The 10,789-nt window shown below is 35.7% G+C and overlaps 1 protein-coding gene across 1 annotated transcript; it reads left to right on the top strand.

Moving 5' to 3' along the window:
- The first annotated feature begins 1,558 nt into the window (after nt 1-1,558).
- PENK (proenkephalin) lies at nt 1,559-10,096 on the top strand. The gene is made up of 2 exons (XM_026705894.2): nt 1,559-1,715; nt 8,222-10,096. The coding sequence occupies exons 1-2, from the start codon at nt 1,578-1,580 to the stop codon at nt 8,885-8,887; spliced, it is 804 nt and encodes a 267-aa protein (XP_026561679.1). The 5' UTR covers nt 1,559-1,577; the 3' UTR covers nt 8,888-10,096.
- The last annotated feature ends 693 nt before the right edge of the window (nt 10,097-10,789 follow it).

Here is a 10,789-nt window from a genome sequence, read left to right as displayed (position 1 = left end):
TACCACATCCGCCCACTCACTCCAGGGAACAACAGAATCGTGAGTCTTGCTTTGGCCCTAGGCACGCTGATACGTCTCTCCCCACTTCCCCCCCACCCTGGACCAGATGCTTCACTCCTACTGGATGTCGTAGGTCTTGCGTCACATGGAGGGCAGTAGGCGATTGGGAGAATGCTGCCCGCGTCTCCTTTTTTGACTAATTATAAAGTCGCCTTCTCCACTTCTTTGCTCCTGATTTTGCTGAAGAGTTCCGAAGCCAGAAAAGATACCCTTCTTGGGAAGCGAAGGAAGGAGCCCCACCAACAGCGCCGTCGTTGCTTCTCTTCGGTAAGATTGATTTCTGTTTATTGCAGCGGATCCTTCTTCGCCATCTGCCATTCCTTTCCGCCCTCTTCCTCCTCCGTTGTTCATTTCTTTCTTTCTTTCTTTTCCTTCTTTCCCCTGCAGTTCGTTAGGACCTTCAGAGAAAAGCCCCCGCGAAGTTCTTCCGTGGGATCTTCTTCCCCGAGAGGCTCTGTGCGAGAGACTTCGGTGGGAGCCGCCGCTCACTTCACAGGCGCGCCCTATTATCGCGGAGCAAGAGGAGAAATGTAAGTCTGGGCGTGTGGGGAAGGAAGGGACAGCTGAGCCCCAGGTCTCGAGCCTTATGCAGCTTTTCCTTAGCCTGGATTTCACTCGCGCATCTTCCGTGGCTCATTGCCGGCGGAGATGTAAAAGGAATCCGATTAGGCGGCGAACGGGATGAAAGTCGTTCGTCGCTGGCTTTTATTATAGCATCTGGAGCTGTTTGTCGTTCAAGGTTAAATAATCCCATGAAAGTACGCGAAGTATTTTATGGTTCATTTAGTTTGTCACTAAAAAAATTTCCCTCGTTGTTTTCCAGAGTTATACTGAAACTCTGTATAAAAGCCAACATTTATAAAAGGATTGTTCTGTTTATTACGAAGTGAGAGATTTGAGATCTGATAAAAGGGGAAAAAAATACACTCGATTTCAAAGAATGTATTCTAATTGTATGTTCTTTAATTGTTTCTAGCATCATGTGTGAAATTGTCCGCATATGTAATCATAGACATTATTTGCAGGATCCAGTCTGGGTTGGTCAGCTAGTCTTCTGAGCTTTCGGATTCGTGCTGAAACCCATCCTCATGAACTTCTGTCTAGCTGAATGTGTGCTTTGGACTATTCGGGGTGTAGTGACAAGGCGTCTGTTGTGTATGGCTTTTTAAATGTTGATAGGGGTTTTAGATGATGACAGGCATCATATAAATGCCACACACAGAATAGTCCAAAGCACACACTCTGCGAGAGAGAAGTTCCCCTGAGGATGGCTCCAGCACGAATCCAAAAGCTTGGAAGTCTAAACCTTTGATCCTAGTGACCTACCCCAAACTGGGTCCTGCAACATTATCCTGGGACCCGTATATTCGCCTTCATTCACACTAGACATTATTTCTGGTGTAATACAGCTAAAAATAATTTGGATTCTTTTTTCATATGTATTTGTTAATGCAATGTTTTGCTGGTATTAAAAAAGAAAATATTGTGAGTTTCATTTTTCTTTCTTTTTTCAGACCATGACTTTGCTTCTGAAGTGTTATTTCTTGCTTTTGGCTCTGAACGTGTATCTTGTCCTTACTATTCAAGCAGAATGTACAAAAGATTGTGCATCCTGTGCCCATCAGTTGGCATATCATGCTGGTATCAACCCTTTGGTAAGCAGAATTTACTCATTGTTATTTTGAGATTCTTTCTCCCAGCTCAGCTTGATACTTCTTGTTGCACAAATAGATTACAAACTCAAAATTAGATAGATCACTAACGTAGATTAGCCACTCAACAATGGATTTGAATTATCGCTAAAACACTTATGTTATAATTATGGTCCATATATATTTTCACACAGTGCATTGAATCTAATATGTGTCAACTACAGATAGAAGTTCCCTGAAGAACTACAACACTGAAGATTAGCAGATGTTCTCCATCAACAAAATTATAATAGTACATAAAGTATTATTTATATGATTTTTCTAACCAATGTGTTAGAATGACTTAATTCACTAGTAAAAGGTTGCTTGAAAATTGAGCAACCTCAATTGAAAATTTATTATTTTATTTTAATTTTTGTACTTTCAAGTTAATCTTGACTTTTGGCATTAGCCTGTACAAGCCCCAGCATTTTTCTTGCCCTTGTTCCTCCCCCACACCCCACAAGTGGTTTGCCACTGTTTTCTTTCTCAGGGTCAGAGGGAGTGACTGGCAGGACTGATCTGGGCTCCTGCCCATAACTGGAACTCATGGTCTCCCATTTCTAGCCTATTGCCTTAAACCACAACACAAAGTGGGTCTCGGTCTTAATATTACTACATATTAAATATTCAAGTTGACTTATTAATAATGAATATACAATAAATTCATTAGCTATATTCCTGTACTTCATCACAGCCAGATCAATCACTAGTCTTCTTTAACTTACTGTATTGGGAAATGCTTGCTCTACTGTAACCTCTAAAGAATGGATGAAATAGAAAATGAGGCAAAAGGGATTGAATGCCTTTCCCATATTTCAGCTCATTATGTTGCAGACTTAATGGAAGATCTGAGTTTTAGAATTAGTACAAACAACGGTGCCTCAGTCATATGGTTTATTATTGTCTCCCTGTACCCTGCTAATCTCATAATATTATAGTGATGGCATAATTATTGCCATTGTTGGTTTCGGTAGCCTCTCCTTTGAGTCAGTTTGGTGAAAACACATTCAACCATCTCATTTTATCAAGCTGGATCAATTAAGTCTCACATGAACTCTTAAGTGAGAATAATATGATACAGGAAAGACTGAAATTTCTATTTACGTTTGGGAAGGTGTAGCATACTTTTTCTACTTTTGGTGATACAGCTCTCACCTGGCTATTCTGGATTATATGTATATGTGCCAAAGCTTATAGGAGAGGTTTTATCCAATTGGTGTCTGCTTTCTTACATAAATTACGTAACTACACCGATATGCAGAGAAAATTGAGCTTTCATTGTTCAAATAGTGTTCCTCCCTTCTAGAGAGAGAATATTTTTTAAAAGATACTCTTATATTTCTTTGTTTTATTCTGTTAAGCATAAAATAGGTTATGATTCTCTTCTTATTGTTTTTTCATATTGTTCTCACATCTTTAGGAATTGAGTAAGGCTGGGAGATACCAAAGGGTCATATTATTTCAGTGTCAGGTGATATTTGAACCTGGTTTGCATTTTATGCTTTGGGGTCTAATCTGACCCAAAACAATATAAATTTCAAAAACACCATATATGAATGTAGGTATTTTTTTTCTCCCCCTCCCTCTATCTTTCTATCTTTCTTCTGTGAATTTGTTTTTAAAATCTCATCAGATCCATAAGAGAATGTGCATTCTTCTATATAATCTTCTTGGTTAATAATTAAGACAATTGAAACTAATAAGATTGTCATAGAGAAAAACATGTGTCTGCCTATGTTCTTAGCTGTCAATGCCCTTTGCAACTCAAAAGCAAAACAGCAGCTAGCCCAGTGGTCGACAACCAGTGGGCTGTGGCCCACTAGTGGGCCTTGAGAAAATTTTGGTGGGCCACAGAGAAATCTCACCCCCAGAGCACCCTCCCAAAGCAATTAATCCAGGCTGCACAGAAACACAAAGCTGCGCCGCCCACATAGCCCGCAGGAACGTTCCTGCCCACTCACTCCTTACTCAGCAAACTTGCCTGCTAAAATTGCTATTTTTTCCTTTTTCCAACCATCATCTGTTCTGCTATGCCAGGAGATTTAGATTAGCCAGGAAGCAGAAAATGGTTGGATTTCTTGCTTTCTAGCTAGTCTTTAGTTCTTTGGCTCTGTTTCCCTTAGGACTGAAGGTTTGCTTGCAAGCAAATTCAGTGCAGACTCATGGCAAGCAAATTTGAGAGACTGAGCTAGCTGATAGCAGATAGATAGAGCACTGAATAATTCTGTGAGCAACTCAGTCTGCTTGCTTTGCCTGATTTTGGGTAAAAGTTGCTCTTTTTTTATAAAAAAAATCAATATTTATATAAATATTTATAATATTTGCATACAAGCCATGCCCAGCCAGTCACATGACCACCAAGCCACACTCACAAATTAGGCCACACTCACAGAACCTGGTTAATGGTCCCTGGGATCTAAAATTATGAGTTTGGTGGTCCTGAGGTCCAAAAGGTTGGTGACCCCTGCGCTAGCCATTTATTTTTCCTTTTGTTTAACCACATTCTGAATAACAAGTCATTTCCATAACTATCTTTTTTAGTTTTCCTTCTTAGTTTAGAACAGCAGAAGTAAAACAACCCAAAAATAAATAGGCATTATTCCAATAAATAATGAAAGATTTATCAAAAAGAAAAGTCATATGGAGGATATAGCATAACCTAATGTTACAAGGGGTATCACAGTTCACTAATTACATATTTGTCTCTTGTTCCTTTTAGCCTGCTAAAAAGTTTTTGGCTGTTCTTTAACACTAATCTATTACATTCCCTTAATTCTGCTGTTTTGTTCTTTTTTTGCCATCAGATCTGTTAAGTTAGGGTTATCAGTTAATGGTTGATAGTTATCCTGGTGAATATATACACTCATACCATAATCACAATAAGATATACTAATTGAATCTGCCTGTGAAGATTAAAAATGTTTTGGATATGAGATTTAACAGTAGCGGGAGGCAAAAAAAAGAGTGCAATATTCTCTCAGACTTCAAAAACCAAGAAATTTTTAAATGTTTCTGTATAATAATGTTCACATACAGCTTTATGCTGATGATAATTGCACCATGATTCTATTAAAGTATACTGGATATAATTTAGAGCCAAATATTCATATTCAAGCATGCAGGATTTTATTACTTCAGAGAAAAGTCATGATTCCCTAAGGGTTCCCAAAAGATCTCTAATGAATATAAATTATTGCTTTATCAAATTGCGCTGTAAGAAGTGGTAGAAGAAATCCACAGATATAACTGGTAAATCAAGCTAGTGCAGTTCCAAGCGTGAAAAACAAAAGCAAAAATAATAAACAAATGTTTAAGTAAAACAATAACAAGCTGTCAGTTTGAAGCATTTATTATAAAGAAAGCGAATGACCAACTTCAATAGTTTGAATTAATCACATATCCAGGAACTGTGGACTGTCCACTAAGATGCTCTGACTTATAAACCTTGGGTGTAGATCCTTCTTTATTCTTGTTTCTGAAGTTCTAATATCCTTTTATAATTAGAAATTGGAGAAAAAGTCAGTCAAGGAAGGAAATTATATATTTCATCTTGCAATGCTGTGAGCTATTTTCTTCCAACCATGATAAATTCAAAACAATTAGAATTATTCCTCTTTTGAAAAACTAAATTATTTCAGTTAGACTGACATATGGAAGAAGACTATGAGTTTCAGAGACCTAATAAAACCAAAAATTGCTTTCTGAAAGCTATGAATGTAAACAGTTATAGGCTAACTGAACATACCTTTTAGTATTAAATTTTTCAGATCTTAATAGCCTGATCAAAAATGGGCCAATTTGGGGGGGAGTTACCATATCCTCACAATACAAAAAGGTGCTGAGACCCTAGAAAAAGTACAGAGAAGAACAACAAAAGGATATGGAGGCTGATCCATATGATGAATGGTTGAGAACTCTGTATGTCTAGACTAAAGAAGAGAAGGACTAGGGGTGATATGATAGCAATTTTCCAGTACCAAGGGGCTCTCACAGAGAACAGGGGTCAACCTATTCTCCAAAGAACTTGAGGGCATGACAGGAAGTAACAGGTGGAAGATCCTTACATAAAGATCCAACTTTATGTATATACAATTATATTGTATTTGTATTATATATCAAAATGGTTGCCATCCCAGTTTCTGACAACATCACAGAATAAGGAGACTTTTGTCAGACCCAAGAAAATATAGTGAAATTCAGTTGAGTCCAATTCTTTATTTGCTTATATCTAATATACAAAATTTTGCAAGACTAAAGCTAAAACTCTCTAGCATAATAGACCGATGCTAAGAGATTCTGGGATGTGGCTACCCTAAACATCTTTCTCCCTTACCCATCCAGTTCTGGATTGTCCAGTCTCTTAATTTGGGCTTATCTGCCTCCTCCCTGGGAAACCGCCCCAGGTGCATGTTTCTTCAGGTTCATATTTCATCACACGTTTGACTTATTCAGCATCAATGATTATAGAATATCTGGAGAAAACCTTACTAGATTTAAAACTAGCTGAACTGCCAACTAATACTTGCTTTTTGTTTTGCTTTTATCAGCTTAAGCCCTTAAACTTCATAGATATATATAATCATTTAATTGGAGACAGCATAGATATGTATATTTGTGTATGTTGTCTTTATTCAAAATTGTTTTCAATCCCTTAAATGAAGGACAAATGGGATTTATAAGTTATATGTGATTCAAAGTATTCAAATGACAGTACATGATGAGGGATTTACAAATGGTTGCTCAAAATATCATTCCAAAGAATTATGTAAGTACTGAACTACTTATGCAACATTGCTGACATACTTCTCTTTATTGTAGTTGTGTAATACAAGGCAAAGGTAGTTAGCTTAGGCAGCACTGTTAATCAGTTTAGATAGCTGCAAAACCTTGGGTGACAGCTTTCTTTACCTTGGGCTCATCAGTTAATCAGAACAATAAATAATTGAACATGCAACTATCTACTGAATCTGTGTCAGAACATGCATATAATTGTAGAAACTAAATCCAGAGATTATACTTAAGTAAATATGCTTCCTATACATGTCTCATTTCCAGACATTGCCCTCATTGAAATGAAATGAACAACAGTGCAAATTCAGCAAGTAGGAAAGAATGGGATTTAGGTCTGAACCTTAATGTTTCTACATGCTGTGCAGTGAAAGAATTCTGGAATCACTTTACTAATCCAAGTAGATCATTTTAAGCATAACCCTCTGTTTAAAAATTAATATGTCTTATTGCCATCAACTGCTCTAATAATATCACTGTATACAGAATAGACAGATTCATGTTTAGTCATAGACTCATTAAAACAGTATAATTTTAATTAATAAAAACTGATATACCTTGTTGATTTCAAGGGATCTAAGCATAATTTAGTGTAATCCTTTGAATGCTATGGAAAAGGGACAAGAAATAATTCTTTCCTTCCACAAAACCGAGCTTCTGTGTATTTTTGCAAAGGCTAGGAAAATGCAATACACTGCAGCAGGAAGTGGCCATTAATGAAAATTACTCTACTTTTTCTTCTTTTAGTGGGAAATCTCCTAGTGTCTTCTATTAGCACAATGAAGCAAGAACATATATTCATTATTTATATTATAAATTGTTTGTAAACTTAGTAAAGTTTTACTTAGGAAGGCTTGGGGATTAATTTTAATAAAATTATTTTGCATCATTTTTAAAAATTTAGTTTGTCTAAGTTATTTTTATGAAGTGATTTTATAGTGGTTTTATTGATATAACATGCACAATTTTGAAATACTTATTTTTTAAAAAAGTTGTATTATAATATTTAAAAATAGATTTGTGTAATAAATATATATTAATTAGCAATGCACTTATATAGTCCGATCATTGTCTCAATCACTTTTCTGCCACTGTCTTTAGTTTCATCTACCTTTCTTTTATTCTTCTAAACCTTTAGCTATTCCCCCCCCTCCCCCCAAAAAAATTACAGAATTTTTAAACAATTGGGAGGACAGGGGCAATCTGATCATATTCATTTTCCCATTGTGTGGATATGTACTAAACAAGCAAAATCTCTTCACATGTACATTTTGCTGAATATATGTTTGTAATAAATCATGAAGGTGTGTTCCAGTAGTATAAGGATTAACACTCATATAAGGAACTTTAGAGATATAATTTTTTCAAGAGCACTTCCTTCTATCAACAATCCTGCATTTCACAAATTATGCAAAATCTTTCTCACTATTGCCAGATTACTGTTTTGAGAAGTATATCTTTTTAATTCCATCTTCTCCATTCCTATGCTTAGAAGTTGGACATTTTGATCAACTTTGATCAAATTATTTAGATCATCAGTTCCAAAATATACCAAAAAATGTCAAGTATATTTGTTTTGTTTGGCCATACTCAGAATTTAAAAATTATGAAACATAAGATGATATTTCAAATGTTATATCTACTTCTAAAATAACTTTGTAAATCAAACTATTTTTCAGCCATGTACACTAGAATGTGAAGGAAAACTGCCTTCTGCCAAAGCCTGGGAAACCTGCAAGGAACTTCTTCAGATTACTAAATTGGGCCTTCCCCAAGAAAGCAGCAGCATCCTAGTGGACAGTCCAAAAGAGGATGAAAGCCATTTGCTAGCCAAAAAGTATGGTGGCTTCATGAAAAGGTATGGTGGCTTTATGAAAAAGATGGATGAGCTCTATCATGTAGAACCAGAGGAAGAGGCCAACGCTGGAGAAATTCTTGCTAAAAGATACGGAGGGTTTATGAAGAAAGATTCAGATGATGATGGTTTAGCTAATTCATCTGATCTTCTGAAGGAGCTTCTTGCAACAGAGGAAAATGCTGAAATAGGACACTATCAGGACTTGAGTGATAGTGATAGTGAGGTCCTCAAGAGATATGGTGGCTTCATGAGAAGCATAAAGCGCAGTCCAGAGCTGGAAGGTGATGCCAAAGAGTTACAGAAGAGATATGGTGGATTCATGAGAAGAGTAGGAAGGCCAGAATGGTGGCTGGACTACCAGAAAAGATATGGTGGATTTCTGAAGCGGTTTGCTGATACTCTTTTTCCTTCAGATGATGATGGAGAAAGTTATTCCAAAGAGGCTCCGGCAATGGAAAAGAGATATGGTGGATTTATGAGATTCTAGCATTTCTTGTTTTGTCCTTTTGGCAATCAAAGACTGCCTCATTGACCATAATTTAGTGTAATGTATTGCTTGTACTGTACAGTTTTTTACTGTCCTGGTTAATAATGCAACCCATTGTCTGTTATTTCAGATTTTGTGCTCTTTTAAGTTAAAAATAACTTCTGTTTTAGTCTAATTTGTCTATATTGTACTTTCATGCTAAATCTATTTTAATTACCATATCCATTTCTTTAAAGAATGTAATTGTTTAACTGTATATATAATAAATTCTTCATCTTAACTGCATAAAATATTCTGAAGCAATTTTTGTAGTCACTAAATTAATGAACAGCAAAGATTTAACAGTAGACTATTTTATGTGAGTTTTATGCTGTCCATGAAATAGAAATTAAAATTAAATCAGTCATATTTTATCATTCACTTTCTGAAAATATTTCACAAGGTTACTTTTAAAAATATTCTGTATTTCAACAGCTTAACAAAATTTAATAATTCATATTTAATGTAATTTGCAACAAAAAAGTGGAATGTGAAATCTTTCAACATATAAGCAGTTACAAGAGAATAAGCTACAATTTGACATCAAGCATTATGGCAGAATGTTGAATTAATGGCAACACTCCTAACTGCATCACCTCATTTTATTTGAAGTGGCAGGCATCAACTCAATGTTATCAGCCTATGTATAAGACTAGAAAGCAGTTCCAGTCCCTAAAAGTAAAACCATTCAGTTGTTTTAAGCTATAGGCCTTAATATAAATTGAAGTTAACTGATTATATTATGATTAAATCAATATGAATTATTTAAAAATTGTAGTTGACATTTTAGTTATCTTCTATATTACTTCATTTTCATTGACATTAAATGAATAGTAAAGCCTATTATTACATTCTGTATACATCAGATAACAGAAAACTTCTCCCAAATCGTATTTATGGAACCAAATTAAGACCAAAAACAAGTAACAAATCACAGTAAAATAATACAACAGCCAAATTAAAGAACCACCAAGAACACCAACCAACACTAACAGGATAAAATACCAGTATATAAAAAGACAGGAAACCCCATTCCCTTCTAGCATTGATGATGTTACTTAGTTTGGCAATGAAACCTCTGCAAGAAAACAATCAAGCTCCGAGAGCAGCAAAGACCCCACAGTTCAACCCTGAGCTGCTACATAAAGTCTTTTCTAGCGGTACCACATTGTTTCTTCTTCGAAATGTCTGTTCTATTCCAGGAAAGTACATCAGGCAACTTTGTAAAACCGAACCAATTTAAACATATTTAAATGAAGAAAATTATATCACACAATGAATAGGAATGTGGTTATGAAAACTGTCTTTTGTTGGGTTTTGACCAAATAATTTCATCACAAAAAAGGTTATTTGGAATAACAAAAAATTAGAGACTATAAAGGGTGGTGACAATGGTAGAATCTGGGTTCTAGCTTTTGTCATACAGAATTAATTTCTTCCAATATTTGTCCTATGTAGTGAAATGTATTAAAGATATTTATTTTAATTGCAAACTTGTATATAATCTTGAACACAAGCCACTACTTTCTGTGGGCCTCTAAATAGTTCCTGATTATTACTTTTTTCATAATCCAATGTCCTTATTTAATTTGTGGAATATTATTAGAGGGCTTTAAAACGTAGCTTTTCCATATATTTCTACATTACTTTTTCTATCTTCTTTATGATACATATTGACAGGTGTGGGATTCAAATTTTTTAACAACCAATTCTGTGGGCATGGCTTCGTTGGGTGTGGCTTGGTGGTCATGTGACTGGGTGGGCATGGCTTGGTGGTCATGTTATTGGCTGGGTGTGGCCAACTCAATATCCCTCACATCAAAGGTACACATCTCCTCGCCTGGCCTCTCATGACGGGGGATG

Source organism: Pseudonaja textilis, chromosome 3 (genome assembly GCF_049901715.1).
Source record: "Pseudonaja textilis isolate UNSWEBS1 chromosome 3, rPseTex1.2, whole genome shotgun sequence".
Taxonomy (NCBI): Eukaryota; Metazoa; Chordata; class Lepidosauria; order Squamata; family Elapidae; genus Pseudonaja; species Pseudonaja textilis.
This window is presented reverse-complemented; position numbering and strand designations above follow the sequence as displayed.